This window comes from Rattus norvegicus, chromosome 17 (assembly GCF_021556685.1).
Source record: "Rattus norvegicus strain SHRSP/BbbUtx chromosome 17, alternate assembly SHRSP_T2T, whole genome shotgun sequence".
NCBI classification, from domain to species: domain Eukaryota; kingdom Metazoa; phylum Chordata; class Mammalia; order Rodentia; family Muridae; genus Rattus; species Rattus norvegicus.
The window spans coordinates 52,400,817-52,423,375 of NC_141550.1; the positions used below are offsets into that span (position 1 = coordinate 52,400,817).

The 22,559-nt window shown below is 41.9% G+C and overlaps 1 protein-coding gene across 3 annotated transcripts in view; it reads right to left on the reverse strand.

Annotated features, from left to right (window-relative positions):
• Nucleotides 1-1,049: 1,049 nt before the first annotated feature.
• The window catches only part of Vps41 (VPS41 subunit of HOPS complex), a 157,872-nt gene continuing 136,362 nt past the window's right edge, over nt 1,050-22,559 (reverse strand). For 2 of the 3 annotated variants that reach the window (XM_087590677.1, XM_087590676.1), the window contains 8 exons: nt 21,173-21,310; nt 14,985-15,039; nt 12,650-12,790; nt 11,513-11,649; nt 4,833-4,932; nt 4,685-4,729; nt 3,257-3,336; nt 1,050-1,718 (listed from right to left, as the gene is read on the reverse strand). In XM_087590677.1, coding sequence (XP_087446803.1) covers nt 1,638-1,718; nt 3,257-3,336; nt 4,685-4,729; nt 4,833-4,932; nt 11,513-11,649; nt 12,650-12,790; nt 14,985-15,039; nt 21,173-21,310 — 777 coding nt within the window. In that variant the 3' untranslated portion in view covers nt 1,050-1,637. The remainder of the gene's footprint in view (nt 1,719-3,256; nt 3,337-4,684; nt 4,730-4,832; nt 4,933-11,512; nt 11,650-12,649; nt 12,791-14,984; nt 15,040-21,172; nt 21,311-22,559) is intronic. The other variant, NM_001399318.1, reaches the window with a different exon arrangement.

Genomic DNA, 22,559 nt, shown 5'->3' on the forward strand with positions numbered 1-22,559 from the left:
TTGGCTGATTCATACATAGGGCAATTTTCTTCAAGGACAAACATTAGTGCCTATATTGTCTGGTAAAAGTGGGCTAAACAGGTTCAGATATGTTTTATTTATTTAAAAGTTTTAAAAATTACATTATGTGTATCTGTGTCTTGGATGTACGTATGTCTGTGTACCACACACATGCCTGTTGCCTGCAGTGGCCAGCAGAGGGTTTCAGATCCCCTGAACTAAAGTTACAGTTACGTTACCACGTGAGTGTTGAGAAGTAAACCCAGTTCCTATGAAGAGCAGTTGGTGCTCCTAACTGAGACATGCTTTCAGCTCCTCAGATGTGCTTTTAATGGGCTGGTCACACACCATAAAGGCTGGAGAGCTAGCATTTTTAGTATTTTGTTATATTTAAATCTTTATAAAGTGAAAAATAATGGCAAGGATTAATTACCCTTTAGTACAATTTTCCACTATTTTTTTTTTTTAAAGAGGAAAAATTACCTAGGGAGGCAGGGTGGCACTCTTTGCTTACAACACAACCTTGTTCTAGAGATTTTTACGTTATTTTTGAAAAGGGAATGAATACACTTCATTATCTGCGTCTCAGCTCGGTTCTTTAGGAATGAAGCTTACTACCTCCTTCTCTGTACTTGGGGTTTATTGTCCAAATGTGATTTAGGAACTGATATAACTTACCTTGGAAGTAAAATATGTTGGGCCTAGCACTCCTCTTCATGAGTTCTGGTTAGTTTTTCTGGATGTGCGCCTGCTCCAAACAGCAAGGAAGTGGCAGACCTTCCTAAGCTGAATCTTTACATTAAATTGGAAATATTAAGAACAACAAGACCTGAGGCAGTGAGGCACACCTCCAGCCCAGCCTCCCAGGCAGTGAGATACATCTTAAGTCTATCCCTGGCATCCAACCCTCCCATTTCTTTGGAGAGTTTCACTAAATTTTGACAGGGCCCCTGGTTTCTTCCTGCCTTATCAACCACAGTTCTTCTGGTACTGTAGTGTCAAAGCTCACCTCTCATCCTTAAAGGGTCTACTTACAATGCAATAAAGAATTCACGATGAGAAGGGCAATGTTTATTTACTCAACAGATATTGATTACCTAATGGGGTCAGATAACTCGATTAGTCAGAATGCATAGCATGTACGTAGCAAGCATAAGGTTGCATGACATCAGATAATGGTATTCCCACACGTCATTGAACGAGTGACAGTTTCCAGTGTTTCACCAAATGCATACTAGGAAGCTGATGACAAACAGTATAGCCAGGCATGCTAGAACTGTTACCAGCAGAACTTTCGGCTGTCTGCAGCTGGCAGTGTTCTCGGCAGTGCGGTTCATGCCTGGTGGTGTAACTAGGGTCTAATGAAGTCACTCTGAGACTTGGGTTCATCTGTTGCCTAAATAAGCCAAATAAACAAATCATGAAATATTGATTGTCAATCCAAATATTTCATGGCATGGGAACAGCTCTGACTTCTCCATCAGTGACAAGAACAGCTTCTGGAAGGAAGGTCTGGAGGAACAACTGATGTGGAACACAGAGTAGCCCTGAACACATCACAGAACAGCATTGGCCTTGACATAGCTAGCGGCTGTGGTCCAACGGTCACCAGAGTAGAGTGGTAATGGCAGGCAGGCCTACTTCTTCATCTCCAGGATGGCACTTCCAGGCCCACGGTTCTTAGCACTACAGATGTTACAGTACTGTGCAGGAGCATTCTGAAAACAATTTTAAAAACACGGGTTAAAACTGTCTACTTGTACATTCAGAAATGCGATTTTATATCATTCAGGGAACTGAGAGCTCTGAAGGGATGGGGCATCATCCCTAGCTCTGTAGAGGATGTTTTAGCTCAGACAGGACTTGTGCATTACTCTGCAGCTTAAAAGACACAAACAAGGTGGGTGGATGGCTCCATTGGCGAAGTACAAGCACAAAGGCCTGAGTTCAAGCCCCGAAACCTTGGTCTAAAAACAATAAACAAAACAAAAACAGATGTGGTGGCACATGTAGACATGGATCCCTGGGCTCTTGTCAGCCAGTCTAGACTACCTGCTGAGTCCTCGGTCCCAGAGAGAAAACCCTGTTACAAAGGGGACAGCTTCTGAGAAAGGGGATCTGAGGTAGACAACTGGCCTCTACATGTATGTACGAGCACATGCACATGTACATACAAATGCAAAAAAGGGGTGGGGTTGGGTGGGGGGCATCACAGAAGAACCAGCTTTGTCTTGGCAGGATAACAGAATTATGCCACATAAGGCAGGTTGAGAAAACTCCACAAATTTCAAAGTGTTTTCTACCACACAGCCACTGCTCAGGAGTCAAGCCAATAGCATGAATTCACACAGTGGGCATGCTTTTATGTGAACCATAGCACACTGTATCTGTCACATTTGAAAAATAAACAATATACCTATATGATAAAAAAGAAAGCTGGCTTCTGAGAGGACTCCTGTACCCCCTTCAGATACCAGAACCCACAGACACTCAATTCCTTCTGTTCTGGTTAGTTAAGTCTTTTCTCTCATCTTGACATGAGTACCAACCCTCAGAGAAGAGAGACCCTCAGCTGAGGAGCTGCCTCTTTTATTGGCCATCTATTGGAGCATTTTCTTAGTAATTGATGTGGGAAGGTCAAGCCCTGTAGTCAGTTCCACCAGTAGGCAGATGGGCCTAGGTTATACAAGCGGGCTAAACCAACAAGTATCAAAGTTCTTCCAGGGTCTCTGCTTCAGTTCTTGCCTCTATATTCCTGCCTGGGCTTTCCTCCATGATGGACTGTAACTTGTAGGCAAAACAACCAACCAACCAACCAACCCCCACCCCCCCCAAAACAAACAAAAACCCTTTTATGCCAAAGTTGGGGTTTTGTTAGTGGTTTTTGAAATTAACAGACAAGCCAACTAGAACACGTTTATATACAAAGGCAGATAACTTATGGATATTTCCCACACCGACATCAATGTAACGCTTAGAAACAGTCACACTTCTGTTTAGGGAATAAATACAAAAAGGAAAAGTGCACACACACGTTTAGTATGGTGCAGCTTTTCTCCAGGATTGCTGATGCAAGGTTGGTTCAATCCATGGATGCAGAACCCAGGGATTGAGCAAGATGCAGAGGACTTGCTCAATTCCTTGTCTTGTGGGTTAGAATTAAGAAAGCCAGAGCCATAGGATGGAGGGCTCTAGTCGTGGTTGCTGAGATTAGTTCTTCTCTTTTCATTTGGCAGCGATTGGGCTGACAACTTACCAGGCTTGGCATAGGTAGGCACTCCTTGTGGAACATGTGCCGACAATGGAAGACCACCACGCTGAAGGGCTTCGCTGCATCTACAAGGGGCAGGGACAGGAGAATAACTCAGTGCAACAGGCAGACCAGGAAAGAGTTAAGCCAGCCTTGAGTAAATTTCCTAGCAACAGGCTCCATTTGACAAGGCTTCTTTACAAAAGCACAGAGCTGGTCTAGAATCACCTTGCTGTGAACCACAATTTACAGGCTACTTGCCTGGCCTCAGCATCAGTTACCACGATAACTAATGCAGCACAGTTTCACAGCAAATGTGATGTTTATTAGAAAAAGTAGAATACATGTGTCCCTGTGTGTATCCTGACCATGATTCCAACTACCACACACTGAAATCAAGCGTGTAGCTTGATAAAAATGTTTTTCAGTTCACCTTCGCTCTGCCAAGTTCTCTTGCTGAGGCAGAGGCAGAACTGGGTCAGGATCCCAGGCTTCTACACTCACTATTCTGTTTAGTCAGGTCCTCATCTGCTTCTGCTGTGTGGCCAGATGAGCTCTGCTAAGACACACTGCCTGCCACAGGAGAAGCTGAGGACTGAACTTTACAGGGCATTCGTGACCCCTTTCACTGCAAGGCCACATACAGGGCTGTGGTTTACAGAAGTGTTGAAAATGAGAAGCTGCTCCTTCTGGAAGAGCGCTCCGGTGAAACGACTTCCCATGCTCTATGAGCTTTGGAACACATAGTTCCTAAGACCAGTGTCTGTGACAGTGACACTTTTGAGCTTTCCCATGCTGAACTTGCGCTTTAAAGTACCCTGACAGCTATGCTTTTCTACTTTCAAATTATGAGTTTGCTTTTCTCATGTCTGAATGGTCTTTTGATACAGACCATTTTATTATTATGACAATCTACTAAAAAGAGACACAGGCTTCTATCCTATGGTGAGTCTGTTTGATGCTGAGTGCTGTTTCCATGAAGGTAGTCTGGGTGCCTCCAAGGACAGTGAAGATGAAGCCATTCTTCACTGCCCCAGACATCCATATAGGTATTCTGCCTCAGAACCGAAATATGTGGATTGATGGTTGGCTTTGCATCTGACTCTACTTTATTTTTGAAGATTCTCAAAGATTAGCCTCTAACTGGATCCATTCGTATCGCCTTGTTGGAAGTACTCGCTCTCAGGCCAACACTCCCAGAACTCTGAGGCCAAGGCAGGGTTTGAAGAACCCTGTGGGTTCTTGCAAAGCTTGCTGATGTTGACACACTACTCTGTCAGGAGCAGCAGCATTCACAAGAGCAGGGAAGGAGTTGAAATCCTTCAACTGTGAAGCTGTATAATTTTCAGGCAGCTTATTAGCTAATTTCAAAATCTTAATTCCACTCATCATGAACATATATTTGGGAAGTGATTTTTCTTCTAAGCACCTTACCTGTTGGAAGGATGGGAGAAAGGCACGATTCACAGATATTCTCCTCTGTAAGAAAACACACACATTACAGGTTAAGCACACTGCCATTTGCTTGGTCTCTCTGGAAAACACGGTGCAGGGCTCAGAATGTCCTTCCAGATTTACCCACCGTCAACCAGAACGCCTTTCATTTGGGTTCGGTGCATTTTTTTCAGCAATGACAAAGAGTCAGCTACGAGGATTTTCTTGCAGCCTTCCCGAAGCAGAATCTAATGTACATATTTAAAAAGAAAGAGCATTTAGTAACTCAAGTGTGTGTGCATCTAACTGAGGAATCAGACAATACCAGAGACACTAACTAGCTCTTTTGCCCACCAAACACTGTCAAGTAAGCCAGCATTATTCCTCGAAATTTACCTGTTTTTATGAGTACACTGTGACATTGGTCAAAATCAAATACAAATTCCAAAGTCTTGAAAAGACTAAAATTCCTTTGTATCTCACAGGCTTCTGTACTTTGCATGTTGTTGCCATAGAGGACCACGGTTGTTTCCTGGCACTTTGGTTTTTGAATGACTCAGAGTCTAACCTTCAGATCTTTGCACAGGATGGAAGACTTGTCATTTCAAAACCATCTAGTTATTTAATAAACCCATCTATTCTCCGGCAAATGTTGGGTTCCTAATGAGCAAGGTAGTAGGTACGGAAGAGAAATGTGCAGAGAAGCCTGAGACTACCTGTGACTGTAGGTCACTGACGTTTGTGGGTGCCCCTTGGTTTCCTTCACACTGATGTGACTCAGTTCAAAACCTAGACATGCAATTTTCTTCCACAGTATAAAATGGCATCACTGGGAATGGGTGCAAGCAACCATGGGTCTCCATGGCAACCACACACAATGACCTGTGTTCCCCTGCAAACAATAAAAATATCAGCTCTGGGTGACTCCAGCTGGAGGCTACCCCCAGTCAGCTCTGGGTGACTCCAGCTAGGGGCTGCCTCTAGTTACATGACAGGACACATTTGGGACCCAAACTGATGATTATAGCTCCATATCTATGGCTCTTAGTGTTTGTAAGAAGCAAGGCTCCTGATTTTAATTTTTTTTTCTTTCTTTTTTTCAGAGCTGGGGACCAAACCCAGGGTCTTGCGCTTGGTAGGCAAGCACTCTACCACTGAGCTAAATCCCCAACCCCTGATTTTAATCTTCTTACATCTACTTTGATACTACTTTTGGAGGGGATCTCCCCCATTTTCATCCTTTTTATGAAAATGTGTCTTACTCTACAGAGAGAGATCCTCCTGGCCCAACCCCCACAAATGCTAGGTTTATAGATGTGCTTAAATTTTACTGCCCTGTCAGGTTCTACTAAAAATGTAACTTTATTTTTGTTTTCTTTAAAAAAGATGTTAAGGTTTTTTTATCAGAAGTCATTACAGTACAGAGAAAGAAGGGGAAAAACAATCTTCCAAGAAAGCTGTCTATAAAATATCGATGCTGACGACTTTCAGAAATCGGTCATTTAATCCATGAGGCTGCTAGCCTCCAACATAAAGTAATTAGCTCAGTTCAGCTCCTCTGGTGTGGGCTCTGGAAGCACTGGGACACTGTCCAGGACACAATGCCTGGGCAGTGACAGATTGAGGGCACAGCCTGTGGAACAAACACGGGCCACAGGTTGCAAAGAAAATAGAACAACCTAAGACAACGTGCTTTCTAAGCAGGTACAACCTACCAGCTCACAGACAGTATGTGCTAGAAACATTGTCAGTTGTCCAGAGTCAAGAACCAATGAGAAGGAAAAGTATGGTGATACTTTTTGCCTAATTTGATCAAAATCCAAGGCTCTACACCAAAAAAAGAAAAAAAGAGGAAAAGGAAACTGACAAGACTTAGGAGGCAGTAATGAGAAGGGGAGAGCGAGTCCCTTGACGACAGCCTTTGACTCAGCTTCGGCATTAGTCTCAGGCAAGCAGGAGCTAGTGCCATGAGACTTCAGTACTTCAGTGTGTCAGTCTCTTTTCAGGGCTAGTTTCCCTCTAACATCACTTTCAGAAACAAAAATCAGTTTCAACTGTTAAATAGGAGAAAGAGATGAGGTACATGGTTCATGTATGGAACAGACACAGAGATGGACTTCATTTAGGAAAAGAGCACTGTGACCACAGGAGCTATGATCGGAAGAGTATGAGAATGGGTCACTTCATTCTATCAGGGACAACAACATGAGTTGAAGATCAAGGGGGAGGAGTGGCTTCCCTTTAGTCATGGGATGGGAATGGGGAGAACCATGAAAAATCCCCAAACAAAGGAAAATGTCAGACTCTTGTTTCCTTTAGGGAGGTGGTAGAAGTTCTTCACTATATGATTTGGTCTGGACTGGCTGCCGTGACAGGGACATGAAGAGTCAGGTACCAAGACAGAACAGCAGATTAGGGGCTGTAAAAGCACAGTACAGTAGCTTTGGGACACCAAAGGCAGTTCGCAGGCTGTGGGGTCTGGCCTTTCAGAGTAATGAGTGCATTAAAGGGACAGGCTTATGAGCTCACTGAGACATCTTTGTGTCCATGAGATCTCACCATCTGGCCAATAAGAATTGCCTCATTATCGATCCAGCTTATCAACACTTCTGGTATAAGAATTCTGTCCAAGATAAACTCCTTCCCTCAACCTCATAACACCACTTCTATCTCAAAAATATTGATTGACATTGCTCAGAAGGAACAATATTACCTTTTTAGAAATTCTTCTTCCTCATGGAAGGTCCTTCTACTCTCCCCAGACTATCCACATTTAAAGACTAACTTCTTCCTTCATCCTTTCAACCACCCTTGTTCCTTCTCCACTTTCCCATTGTCCTTTGTTTAAAGAAACGAGCTACAACTACAATCAATGGTGCACATTTTATGGGAAAGGTGAATGAGTTATGGCATTGACAACTGACAAGAGACTTAAATTTCCTCTGTATTTTCTTCCTGATTCCTCTATAGCACATCACCATGGATAATAATCCCAAGTAAATGGAAAATTCTAGTCTCACATATATTTCACAAAGCAATAAAGAACCACATATCAGAGAAATCATTATGGTTCCATAGAAACAGCTGCTGTGGGGGCTGTGCTAGAAAAACTGTCAAGTTACTGCAGTTTTTATTTGAAAAGACTCTCAGTACTGGGGTTTTGCTGGCCTTGCCTTATTCACTTTGCATTGCTTGTCCTTCAAATGCAACTGGCTGCCAGCACCTAGCTTCCCAGCCCACGGTTTCCTCACTTGCAGCCTGGCTATGGCCACTGGTGTTGCGGGGCTTCAATTCTGCTTGGGCAGTTTTCTTTGCTCTTGTCTGATGATTACCAAAGATGACTAAGCCCAGGTAGGAAAAGAATGAGAAAGCTAAACTCAAAGGCTTGCTTTTCAGTTTGCAAAAACCTAACTATCATAACTGTATTTAATTCCTAACAGCACAAAGTATTTAACAACTAAATGGATCAAGGAAGCAACGGGTTGGCACAGGGCGCCTGCACCACTTAAATGTGATGATAAGATCCAACTGAAATAATTTGTAAAGAAAAAAATCCATTTGGTTTTAAAAGCTTATTTTAGGAATTTGAGAGTTTAAAAACAATCTCAGGAAAAATACAGAGGTTAAATAATAAAAGTAAAAAATAAATTTTCACCCCCTACAAAAAAAGACCAACAAGAAAGTTGTTGATTTCTGTAAGTTGACTTATGTTTTCAATTTTAAGTAGGAAACTATGGGGGAGCTAGAGCAACTGTTTAGTACAGGAAAATATCTTTGCAGACCTGGAAAGGACTGAGTGCCCTGTGGGGAAGAGAACTTTCCCCACATCACTTGTTGACCTGCACAGGCTCAGGCCTCTGCTTACAACAGGGACTCAGAGGTGCAGTGGAGGGCGGAGTCCCTGCTCCTCCTGCCTCTTTAGGAACAAGTTCAGACTGGCTGGCTGCCTTTCTCCAGAGGTGTAACCATAAGGGAAAAGCAAGGAAGTAGTCCTCTTGGCAGAACTTTTAGGATTATGCGTCAGAGCTGATACAGTTCTGGATGAAAATGGCATTTCCTCTGAGGGCCTGAGTTTAAAACTAGTTCAGGGGTTTATGGATGGGAAACTGGGAAAGAGGATAACATTTGAAATGTAAATAAAAAATATCCGATAAAAAATAACTGGTTCAGTATCTTCCTATATGAATATGTCATTAACTTTCTGGAACTTCACCCTTCTACTCCAAGCAATGGGGCTAATGCTAACTATAGACCCATTATGGATCGAAAATGTCTGTCAGAGAAGGTGGTTAGTGACAAAGTGCTGATTTCCATTTCCCTAACTTCCTCAGTATCTGAGGGAGTGAACATGCTCAATCCTGTTCCCTTTCAGAGCTGTCATGATACAAAGTATGAAATGGTCACATGGCAAAGCTATTTAAGTTTCCTATAACTACTCCCTTCTCTTTCAGTTAACTGCTGGCTGTCACAGTGCCCCTCTCCCCTTAAAGAACCCTAGGTCCTCAATGCATAGTCTGTGTGAGAAGGACAGTGAGAGTGCATGGCAGCACGCCTGTGACCGAGGCCCCTGGACCTTTGTCTGAAGGCTCTCCATATCGTGCTTTATGTCAGCCATAGGAGTCCTGGAGATTCACAGGTCTGTAACATCACCCTCAAATTTGAGGGATTCGTGGCCTTGCACTCTTATTATAAATGAGAACATAAATTATAGCTTTATGAAACAAACAAAGATCAATACAATGAAAGAAAAGTATGTCTTCAGAAGCCTTCTGGGAACAGCAAAAGGCTCCAGAGACCAGAGATATTTTTAAATAATCACTTGATAGGTTGCTAGGTCGCTTAGACAAGGAGATAAATAAATGGCCACTAATGGAAATTAATAGTCAATGCGTGCGCGCACGTACACACACACACACACACACACACACACACACACACACACACACACAGAGAGAGAGAGAGAGAGAGAGAGAGAGAGAGAGAGAGAGAGAGAGAGAGAGAGAGAGGGAGAGAGACAGCCAGACAGCCAGACAGATTTTCTTGTCACCTTCCTCCGAGGCCTCCGAGCCCCAGTGGGGCAGGGCAGCACTCGTGTGGTGGTTTCCCTGGGTCTGCTCTCTCCTCTCCCACCCTTCCTCTTCCTCTTAGTTGTAGTTTCTCTACCCAGAGATTGATGGGTAACAATGGCTTTCTAGACTCATTGATCAAAAAATTTTGGGTCTCAGTAAAGCTCTCAATACATTTATAATTAAGAAGATACTGGTTTACCAGCTATTTTTGAGTACCATTTTTATGTTAAACATTTGTTTTGTATCTAATGCTCTGTATTTCAGCTGGCTCAGTACTATGCAAATTCTATAGAAAGTGAGTGAATAGTGAGACTGCAGCAGTGTGTGTGAGCTTCAAGACAAGAGCACAGTGAGGGATGTGCCAGCTGCCTTTGCTGGCATCAGCAGCATGGGGACTTGGCAACAGAAGCATGGTTTCACCCCAAAAGCCCGGCTCTAAGTACTGGTCTAAGCATCCCACTCTCAGATACAGGGGCCACTATGGCCTAGGACTCTGCCATGCATTTAGACTTGACGCCTCAAGCATATTCTGCTTGAATAATAATTCTTGAGTAATTTCCCTAGGATTATCTGCAACTCTCCAAAGACTTTGGGCATAAGTAAGATTAGGCCTCAGTTCTTTGCCTCAACTTGACACATACTTAACTGACACAATCCCTACACAGTGCTTCCAAGCGAAGGTTCTGTACTGTCCACTCAAGTCTACAGAAAAAATCTTCTCCTTTCAAATTGTGCCTTGCAGTCATACCACAGTTCCCTGAGGACCACAAGGATGCTGACATTTCCTCTGTAGTCCCCCTTTCTGCACCAGCCATTTCTTAGAGTCCATTTGGTTAATTCCACAGGGCCCCAGTTTCTCAATTTCTCACCTAATTCTACTCTGACCACCTTTATCCCCACCCCACTTTTGGATACCTTCACTACAGCTATGAGGATGCTAGGCAACAGTATCCAGAGTACCAGCTATTATCTGTCCTGAGGGTTTTTTCTTTGATTCTTGGTGTATCACCCTGAGTGCAGCAGGGAGGCTTGTACCTTGTACCCTTCATTGCGACTGGCAACCTGATCTGACTTATCTACATCATCATGTTCTTCTTACAACCTGAAAAATGTATACTGTTTCCTGGAAAGCAACTTCATCTATTATAACAACAACAACAAAAACACTTTCGAGTGATTGTAGAAAGAACAGTCTGCATGTGTATGCATTTTAAATAATTTTGAGTATTAAGGAAGCAACCAGGATTTTGAAACATAGGCACTGTTCAATTCTTTTAAAGAAAAAAGGTTAGAATACTTAGTAACTAGCATATTAATTATGAGAATATGGGTTCTACTTTTCTTATTACAAATTTTGTACTAAAGGGATAATAAAGAAGCATTATTGTACCAATCAGACAAAAGTTGATTAGATCCTGCGTTTAAGTGTGTTTCAGACAACAGATTCCTTCAGTGGTTGCAAACTTATTCTGAGTATTTAAAGACACACTTTAGATACAGTATTTATTTTCTCTAGGAACATTTTGTGGCCCCTTCAATTAGCCTTTGTAACTTATTCTTACATCTTCTTCCCGCAGTGCTCTATTTACACACAGTGAAAAAGCTTCCTGAAGCTGAGGTGCTTTTCACTTTCTCTATTTGAACAGGTTTCCAAATATCGGATTGCAAAGTCTAATAGGCATCTACATGGCTTACAAACACTTATCTAGAAATGAATGAACCCACTCCCTCAGATGCTCATCTGTGTAAGAATGCTTACCTGTAAGTTATAATCTTGCAGAATTTTAACCAAGGAATCTCTCAAATTGGGAATCTCCATTCCTTCCTTAATTCGGTGAATGAGTAGAATCGGGTCTACGTGTGTGCCAATGTTGTTCAACAAGCCAGTGATAAATGCTACAAAACACCACGTTAAGACCAAATAATACATGAGCAAAATGAGAACGCACTTTGTTCACAATCCAACTTTATATCAAAAGTGACTCAATCTATTCCTTCAAGAAATGTGTTAAAAAATGTGAATTTATAAACTCTCAAGACCCAATCCTCTTTAAGTTTAAATCACACTCATAAGAACTAACTTCCTATAAGAAAAAAAGGAGAAACGAGAACATTTTAGAAAAGTTAAATGATCACCTGCCTCTTCCAAACTGTTTTTACTGTCAAAGTGCAGGGAGCACAGAGAACTGCGCTATTATGAACTCTAGCTAATATTTTGCAAGGTAAGCATATACTGTGCTTTCCTTTTATAGAGGACATAAGAGTTTTAACATATCTGTGGTCACAAAACTCAAGTTACAACCATACTACATATCTTGTAGTTTCAAGATAGTCTTCAAGGTTGATTTTAGATGTAAGCTAATTACATGAGAATAGAGCCCCCTAACTTAAAAGCGGTCACTACCAAAATCAGAATAAAGCTGTGGGGAGGAGAGCCAGTGCAGATGGCTGAGCTGAGCAGTACTTACAAACGGGGCTGGAAAAGAACACTATCACAATTCAAAACCTCAGAACTCCCTCTTCTGGATTTATAGTGAATGTTTTACTAGCAAGACTTCAGTACTTTTATTTATCTGTTTATTCACTTATATTAATTTGTGGGGAGGGAGAGGGATGGAGATGGGGGAGGGGGAGAGAGATATAGGGATGGATAGATAGATAGATAGATAGATAGATAGATAGATAGATAGATATGTGTGGAGGTTAGAGTGTATGTGGAGGTTAGAGGACAACAAGATGGAGAAATTGCGACCCATGAGTCCTGGGGATTAAAGTCCCTGACCAACTACTTGGTCATAATTTTAGCCCAATATATCCTAAGATAATTCTTTCTCACATAACTGGCTATAATCTATACAGACAAAAAGATTTACAATTAAATGGCCTTTCTGCTTACGTGGTTTGTCAATGGAATATAGAATCAGATCTTCCCAGAGCTCTCCATCATCTTGTTCCTTGGCAAACTCAATTGCTTTATCAACATCATGCAATTCCTCCATAATCATCTTCAGGGCACTTCGACTGTTTCCCATTCGGCCTAGGTAGGGTGAAGAAGTGTAGGATACTTTATTCATTTAAAAAAGAAATAGCATATTTCTTCATTGGTTTGCAAAGTTTGAAAGGTAAGACTAAGGCTGACTTTTTTTATGTGACACCAGCATTCCCTATTTATTTAGTGCTCATATTGTGTGAAATATTCCAAGGACGGTGTTACGTGAATGACATCATTTACTCTCACTACAATTCTAGGCAGGATGCTTTATTAAAGTCCATACTTCATTTTTAAATAAACTTTTATCTATATTTTATTACTTAATTTTATGTGTATGTGTGTCTTGCATCTGTGCACCATGTGTGCATACCTGGTGCCCATGGAGACTAGGAGAAGGCACTGCATCACCTTTAGAACTAGAGTTACAAAGTAGCAGTGAGCCACACGTGCCCTGGACAGCTAGGCTTGAACCTGGATCCTCTGCAAGATGGCGCTCCTAAATGCTGAATTACCTTTCTAGCCTAAAATACTGAATATGTGTATAACGTTTTTTCCTTCCTTTTTGAGACCGAGCTTCACTGTAGCTCTAGCTATGCCATGTAGAGCAGGTGACCATGTAGAGCAGGTGACCATGTCGAGCAGGTGACCACGTAGAGCAGGTGACCATGTAGAGCAGGTGACCATGTAGAGCAGGTGACCATGTAGAGCAGGTGACCATGTAGAGCAGGTGACCATGTAGAGCAGGTGACCATGTAGAGCAGGTGACCATGTAGAGCAGGTTGGCTTCCGACTGAGAAATCCACTTGTCTCCACCTCTTGAGAGCCAGCGTTAAAGGCATGCACCACCATGCTTGGCTTTAGTATTAACTATCATTTATTTATTCATTTTTAATAGAAGAGGGAATATAGGATTTGTACCTTTGCAAGATCACGTAGCCAATAAATGGTACAGTGGACTTTGACATTAGTCTGCTGAATTCTGCCTTCCTTCTCATAGGTCTGCAATTTTGTTTGGATTTCAAATTCTGATACAGTTAAGATTTTTAAAGAACTTGGAAATCATTCTAGCTAAGGCTTATTACATTTGGCCTTGTCCCTTGTTACATGCAGGGACCAGTAGGGTCATGAGTTAAGTCACTACTGTTTCTAAGACATTAAAAATGAATTCAAGCTGATACTTCCTGGAAGAATACAGCTGGGAGAAGTAAATAGATAAGGGATTGGAAATTGTGAAGCGTAGCCCCACACCATGCTCAAGTAGAAAATAAGAGCCTCAAATAGTTCTCCTAAGGAAAGTAGATCTAGGGCTGATGCTTAACATCCATGAATAGCCACTCCACTCTATACCCAGGAACAGGAGACCTGATCATCTGTGAATTAGCCACTCCACTCTATACCCAGGAACAGGAGACCTGATCATCTGTGAATTAGCCACTCCACTCTATACCCAGGAATAGGAGACCTGATCATCTGTGAATTAGCCACTCCACTCTATACCCAGGAATAGGAGACCTGATCATCTGTGAATTAGCCACTCCACTCTATACCCAGGAATAGGAGACCTAGGCTCATTTTCAACTAAGGCCAGAGGAGCCAGTGACAGTGAGTGGTATGTGAAGAAAGCTGTGGTGTGGGAAACACGGCAGATGGGCAGGGAAATGATGCCAGAGATATGGCCCATAGTTAGTCTATGCACAGCTTCCTCGTGAGACCCACAGTAAAACCCACACTGCTCTCACACGTTCCGGAAGACAGGGAAGTCTAGTTCCCTGGTGTACATTTTCCACACGCTATTCATGTCTACAGGTAGGTGCCAGAGGAAGAGGGAACACTGAGAGCTACAACAGATTATGAAGTGTTTCTGGTGCTCCAAAGCCTAATACTCTAGTTATTAAGGTTGTGAGTTTTGAAAACAGAATTTGTTTTATATCAATGTGTGGTAAACATGAGCCAATTATAAACTAAAGAGGGAAATCAACCCAAAATATGTCAGCCCACCTAAAATTCTATCTGTTATGAAATGTGGTACACTTTTGCTTGTTTTGTTTGCTTGTTGCTTCTTTTACTACACATTTGCTAGATGTTCTTCCCGACACATGGCTACAATAGCTACTGTGCTCTGGATTCTCCTTTTCCCTGTACTATGTTTTTACATAAAGTAGGCCTGAATGTCCACAAATCTGTCTGCTCTAACCGCATTCCTTTGTTTATGGGACTAAAATGAACAAACACTACTTACTCAGAAGGTAAACTGTCTCTTCTACAAAGTTTCTTTGTTGACAGATCTCAAGAGCCTTTAATAAAAGAAGGGAGAAATGTTACTATGGACTACCAAACAGGAAAACAATATTAAGAGAGCTACTTAAAGTCACTTACAAACTTGAAAGATTTTTTTCATTTTTTTTCAAAGAAAAACAAACCACATCTCTGTTGCCCTCTGCATCGTTCACCTCCTGGTGAATGATCTTGGTCTACCCAATGGAACTGTGAGCATGGAGAACAACACAGCATGCTGTAAGTAGACGCAGCATGCTATAAGTAGATGCAGCATGCTATAAGTAGACGTAGCATGCTGTAAGTAGATGCAGAAGCAATGCTGGGAGGAGCTCCCCCCCCCCCCAAGCTAACTCTCTTCTAGATGCCTGACGTTATAGCTTTGCTTCTAGCTGACTCTGTAGCCATTTGTCTCCTCACCAACTGTAAGGATGGACTGTGTACTGAAGAACCACACACTCGCTCTAAATCAAATGGCATACATTTACTATGCTCTGCCTGCTGGGTACTGAAGGGCCATGTAGAACCAAGGAAGCAAAGGGGAGGATGACAGTAACACGCCATGATGAACGACACTCAAAGAGACAAAGAAGGAGCCAAGAAGCAAAGAAGCAGAAGAGATAGCAAGTCCACTGGAGGCTCTTAGGCACAAGTAGGGTGATAGAAATGACCACATATCTTTCCATGACTGGCACAATGCAGAGGGGAAGACCATGTGCATGGACAAGCGACACTGAATTCAAGCGGTTCTCCTGTGACAAGCTCCAAGGAAAGGTAGCATTTAAATCAGGTACTGTTTAAAACATATCTCACAGACCTCCCTCCTGCACTACCTGCATGGTGACCTGCAGCCTTGTCCAGCCATCCTAGTGTGCCCTTATCCTCTCTGACCACCTCTGCAGTGCTCCTCTTTCTGAAGCTTCCTCTCACTACTTCCTACCCTAGGAAGGACTGGAGACGCATACTGCTACAGACCCTACATTGGACAGTTACTGTAGTTATTCTGTCAGCTTTATCCTGCATGTGGCCTCACAATTCTTTATCTCTATGAAAGCTAACCTGTCGTGTTAGTCATGTGTCTTCCCTCTCCAGGGACCAGGTGTGCACCAAGCCCTATACTTAGCACAATGATGAGTGCACACTGGGTCTGTACTAAATACTTTTCCAAATGAGGAGTGAATAAAGGTTTCAGAATAAGTTAATTGGGTTGAATATTTAAAGTAGCTATTTAGAAACCATCAGCTATCCAACTTGTTTTGAAAATAATCAAAGTCATATAAAGAACAGCCTGAGTTAATCTTCCCTTTCTGCTCTGTGATCTATCTACCTTAGAAAACAGCAGTAAGAGCTAGTCTTGATATTTTGATGTTTGACTTAAATTTTTCCTGTAAACTCTAATTAAATCATGTAAGGAATGGGGTGGGAGTGGGGGCTGATCATAAAGATCAATGCACATACATAGGTAGTAAATAAAAAAATAAATAAATAAACAAACAGGAGCATCACCATAGCCTAGACTTGAGATGAAACCAGGATGTTTCAGTCACATGCACCATTTAAGCCAGAAATGAGTCTGACTTGAATGGTTCATTACAGAAGCCACTTACTCTGAAGTAGATATTACAATTTGCATTAATTGGCCATGTTTTTGGTCCTCAGTGGTCAGTATGTTAACTGCTCATGCACCCTCATGGATAGTGAGAGCCTATTGAGCACACTGCCTGACACTGTTACTGCTTACACGTATTTATGCCTCCAATCTCATGCTGGTCTCCTGCCAGGAACCATAGTTATCAAGAGTTCAACAGATCATGGTATACAGAGGACACTTTTCTACAAATTTAAATTCCCTAGGTTGTCAAAATATTTATAAATGGATGCTAATAGTATCTTAAATTATTCTCCCTAAACATGATAAGACTCTAGGAATATATAGAAATTGTAGTGAAATATAAAAATAAAGTATTTCCAGGACAAAGGTATCTTCTATTATTGACAGAAATGTGACACCATCTTTATTTTAGATTCTCCAATGTTTGGACACTGTGATCCCTCCAGAGGACTTTAGAGGGAGGGAGAGAGACAGAGAGACAGAGAGACAGAGAGAGAGAGAGAGAGAGAGAGAGAGAGAGAGAGAACAAGAGAACAGAAATTTTAAGAAAAATAAGGTAAAAGTAAGGTAACTAACAGAAATTGGGTAAAAAAAAAAAGACGCAAATGTAGCAATCTGCACGCTCCAATTTTGGTTCAGCATAAAGGTAAAAGTGAAATTTCAGAGTATTAAAAGGAATTTTGTCAAATGTAATTAAACTATGATGCCTTGACTCAGATGTATCCTAGCTAATCTTTCTTTTAATCCTTTAGTGAAACTGTATCAACTTTGTGTCAATGGTGTGTTCACCCAAATTACACACACTGTTGCCTTGAGAATGTTTTTAATATGAGATCACACATTCAGCTATAAACCTGACAAAGCTGTAAGGATTACAACATCCCTTAGGCATGATTTAATCATAGGATCATATCTGTAAATTACAGACCAAAGACATGTTTGCGGCTGTATTTTTCTTGATGCTTACAATGCTAAGGAATGCCTTTGCTGCTGCTTTAACTAACATTTTAAAGCTGGAAAACCATTCATCAGCATTGAGGCTAAGAGGCCAAGTTTCCACATCTGCTCTCTGCTTCTTAGCCCTGGTCTACAGCTGCCCTGTTGAAAACCCCTAGCATAACCTAAAGCTACTCCACTCACACTCCCAGTCCTAGCCTACAGCTGCCCCATTCACATGCCCAGTCCTAGCCTTCCGGGTAATCTATTTATAACCCCAGTCCTGCCTTCTGGTCTGCATCTGCGCCCTGGAACTAAGGCTATCTCACAGCCCTCTATACCCAAATCCCAGAGAGAGAGAGAGAGAGAGAGAGAGAGAGAGAGAGAGAGAGAGAGAGAGAGAGAGAGAGAGAATGAATGAATGAGAATATAAGAATATGCTGGTCTCTTAGAAGTGTTGTCACTCCTAAACCCATAGGTGAGATCACCACTTTCTCTCCAATATCTGTCCAAAGAGAAGCTTGCCAGGAGCACACAGGGCACAGGAACAACAGAGCAGATGGGGTCAGGATTCATCTAGTACAATCTGCACCCCTGAGTTAAGGCTGTCCCACAGCCCCCAATAACCAAATATCACCTGCAGAGAGCTGGTCTACCAAGAGTGCTGACAAACCTAAGATCATAGATATCTATAGAAGATTTCATCCTAAAACAAAAGAATATACCTTCTTTTCAGCACCTCATGGTGCCTTCTCCAAAACTGACCATATAATTGGTCACAAAGCAGGTCTCAACAGATACAAGAAGATTGAAATAATGCCATCCTATCAGATCACCATGGACTAAGACTGGTCTTCAAAAACAACAAAAACAACAGAAAGCCCACATAGACAAGGAAGCTGAACAATGCTCTACTGAATTATAACTTGGTCAAGGAAGAAATAAAGAAATTGAAGACTTACAATTTAATGAAAATGAAGGCACAACTTATGGGACACAATGAAAGCAGTGCTAAGAGGAAAACTCATGGCTCTGAGTGTCTCCATAAAGAAACAGGAGAGAGCATACACAAGTAGTTGAAAGGCACATCTGGAAACACTAAAACAAAAAGAAGCAAATACATCAAAACAGAGTAGAAGGCAGGGAATACTCAAGCTTGGAACTGAAATCAACCAAGTAGAAACAAAAAGAACTATACAAAGAATCAACAAAACAAGGATCTGTTTCTTTGACAAAATCAACAAGACAGATAAACCCTTAGCCAGACTAACCAGAGGGCACAGAGACAGTATCCAAATTAACAAAAAGAAATATAAAAGGATACCAATCTTACAACCTATAGAGAAACTAATATTCAATATATACAAAGAACCCAAGAAGTTAGACTCCAGAGAGCCAAATTAAAAATGGGGTACAGAGATAAATAAGGAATTCTCAGCGGAGGAATATTGAATGGCTGAGAATACCTAAAGAAATGTTCAACATCCTTAGTCATCAGGGAAATGCAAATAAAAACAACCCTGAGATTCTTACACCAGTCGGAATGACTAAGGTAAAAATCTCAGGTGACAGCAGATGATGGCGAGAATGTGGAGAAAGAGGAACACTCCTCCATTGCTGGTAGGACTGCAAGCTTGTATGATCACTCTGGAAATCATTATGGCATTTCCTTAGAAAATTGGACATAGTACTACCTGAGGACCCAGCTATACCACTCCTGGGCACATAACCAAAAGAAGCTCCAACATATAACAAGGATGCATGCTGCACTATGCTCATAGGAGCCTTATTTATAATAGTCAGAAGCTGCAGAGAACCCAGATGTCCTTCAACAGAGGAATGGATACAGAAAATATGGTACATTTACACAATGGGGTATTTACTGCTCAGCTATTAAAAACAATGACTTCATGAAATTCTTAGGCAAATGGATGGAACTAGAAAATATCATTCTAAGTGAGGTAACCCAGTCACAAAAGAACACATATGTATACACTCACAGGTAAGTGGATATTAGTCCAAAAGTTTTGAATACCCAAGATACAATTCACAGACCATATGAAGGTCAAGAAGGAAGACCAAAATGTGGATGCTTCAGTCCTTCTTATAAGAGGCAACAAAATGCTCATAGGAGGTAGAGAATGGGAGGGACTTGGGAGGAAGAGAGGCAGGGGAGAGGGAAAAAGGGGGGCAGGATGAGGTATGGGAGGAGAAGGGGATGGTTTATTGGGTCAGGAATTTGAACAGAGGTGTGTAGCAATGGGGGATGGGGATCTGGGGGTAGCCATCAGCAAGTCCCAGATGCCAGGAAAGTAAGAGGCTCCCAGGGACCAACAGGGATGAGATTAGCTGAAATGCCCAACAAAAGGGATGGAGAACCTGTAGAGATTAGAGGATTGGCAAGGCCCCCAGGTGGGCGATGGGACCCCCCACTCATATCCAAATTCTGAATCCAGAAGGGCTCCTGTGTAAAGGAACTATGGTGACAAAGAGTGGAGCAGAGACTGAAGAAAAGGCCATTTTCCTGCCCTATCTCAGGATCCATCCCATATACAAACACTAAACCCAGACACTATTGCAGATGCCAAGAAGTGCTTGCTGACAGGAGCCTGATATAGCTGTCTCCTGAGAGGCTCTGCCATAACCTGACAAATACAGAGGCGAATGCTAACTAAGCAAGGGGACTCCAATGGAGGAGTTAGAGAAAGGACTGAAGGAGCTGAAGGGGTTTGCAACCCCATAGGAAGAACAACAGTATCAACCAACCAGATACCCCAGAGCTCCTATGGACTAAACCACCAACCAAAGAGTACACATAGAGGGACCCATGGCTCCAGATGTATATGTAGCAGAGGATGGCATTGCCTGGCATCAATAGGAGGAGAAGTCCTTGGTCCTGTGAAGGCTTGATTTCCCTAGTGTAGGGGAATGCCAGGGTGGTGAGGTTGGAGTGGTTGGGTAGGAGGGTGAGCACCCTCATATAAGTAGGGGGAGGGAGTATGGGGGGGAGGCGGTTCCAGGGCAAACCTGGAAAGGGGATAACATTTGAAATGTAAATACATAAACTATCCAATAAAAAAATACATAATGAAAAAAAAAACCAGTCCTAATCTACAGCTGCCCCATTCACTCCTTCGGTACTAGCCTCCAGCTGTCCTGTTCACACACCCAGTTTCAGCTTGTCGGTACCAGATACCTCCCTCTTCCTAAAGACACTTTTGTGGAGATGATACGATATCAAGCAAGGGAAAACAGTATATGGTAGAAAGTGTGACAGATATTCTAAGGAACATGACAGACATATAAAGAACAAACTGTCCTTTAAAACAGTGTACTTGTTAGAAATTGTTACAAAGTTCCCTTGTAATGAACAATTCCATAAAAAAAGAAAACCTATGATTAACTTTTGAATTGAGGAACTGTGGTGATTTCAAATCCTGGAAATCTGTGACTGATTAGCTGGGGCCCTCACAGGCTTCTGATGTACTAGTATCAGAGTCGCAGTAACCTTTCCAGCTGAACACAGGCGGGGAGAGAAGACTGACAAATGCCTTATGAAATGACAACTGTTTCTGATGGTTGCACATGGGGAGTCAGCGGCTTACCTTTTCTAGTGGGCAATGGGTACTGTCTCGGAGAAAGGGCAGTAGGTTTGGTCGATCATATTCGGCATACAGACTGATCTGTTTTTCATGGTAGCGCTGTCCCTTATGATGGTCTCTCTTGAAGAGCTTGTGCAAATACTGAAAGGAACAAGGTAATCCAAAATATCAGAATAAGAGAAACAGAATTCTTGGCTAATTTTTTTGACTTTTGATTGTTGACACCTTCCATGGCTATTAGGAAATGTGTTCTTAGAAGCAAGAATAATCTCTAGGTGAAGAGGAGTGTAGAGAATGCCGATTGGAGAGCAGACTCTGCAGCTCGTGGCTAGCCACTGACAACTATGTAAAATTAGATATGTCCCTATCCAACTGTGACTTGGTGTCTTCACATGCATGGAATGTCACTGGATTGTTATGACTGTCAAAGCGATTGCCATTTGTGCCTTACACAGAATCATACTTGGCACATGCTAAGTATGACACAAGCATTAGTGACAGTAATTCTTAACATCATCATCTACTTGCTCCAGAAATCAACTGTCTGGGTAGCAGCCTAAGATAATAATTCTATTCTTGGGTCTGGCAGGTCGCTCAGGGTTAAGAGTGTAGTAATGCAGAAGACTGGGAGAAGAGCAGGTTGGGTTCCGAACACCCACATGGCAGCTTTTGCATGTCTATAACACCAGTTATAGGGGATGTCACTTCCTCTTCTGGTCTCCATTTCCACCAACAAACCCACAGTAAACTTATATACATGCACCTCACACATTCTTACACATGAAATAAAAATGTCTTTGAAAAGTCATTTTCTTTTACATGAAAAGGCACAGGGTCATAACATAACTGTGTTCTAAAAACCACAGAAGGAACTAAATTAATCATTATATACTCCATATATCCAGTTTTAGAAAATTAATGTGATCCTTTTGCAATTAAATTATACCTATATTGATGGTACCAGAAAACAAAAACAAGTAATGAAAAGAGTACAGTTGTTTCAAACAGTTGGACTCCAAAGGGAATATTTTTCTTTCTTTTTACTGAAAAGATCGAGTAATTGCATAATACCACAAAATGGATACTCATTGTTAATGTTAAATACAAATACAAGCCTATAACCCACAAGACAGACAAAGACACGATCACACTGACCACATAAAGCACACTCGGGCCATGAGTATTTGTAACCAGGTGAATAGACCATAATAGACAAAGAGTTTTGGTTTGCCTCAAGATGTGAGTTTGCTGCCATAGATCACGCTAAGACCTACATGTGTATTACAGGAGTCATCCCTTGGGGTGTTCACATTTCTCTGGGGGTGAAGAAGGGGACATGGAACAGCCACACTGAGGTCATTTGAGGACTGCCAATAGGCTGCTTGCAGTG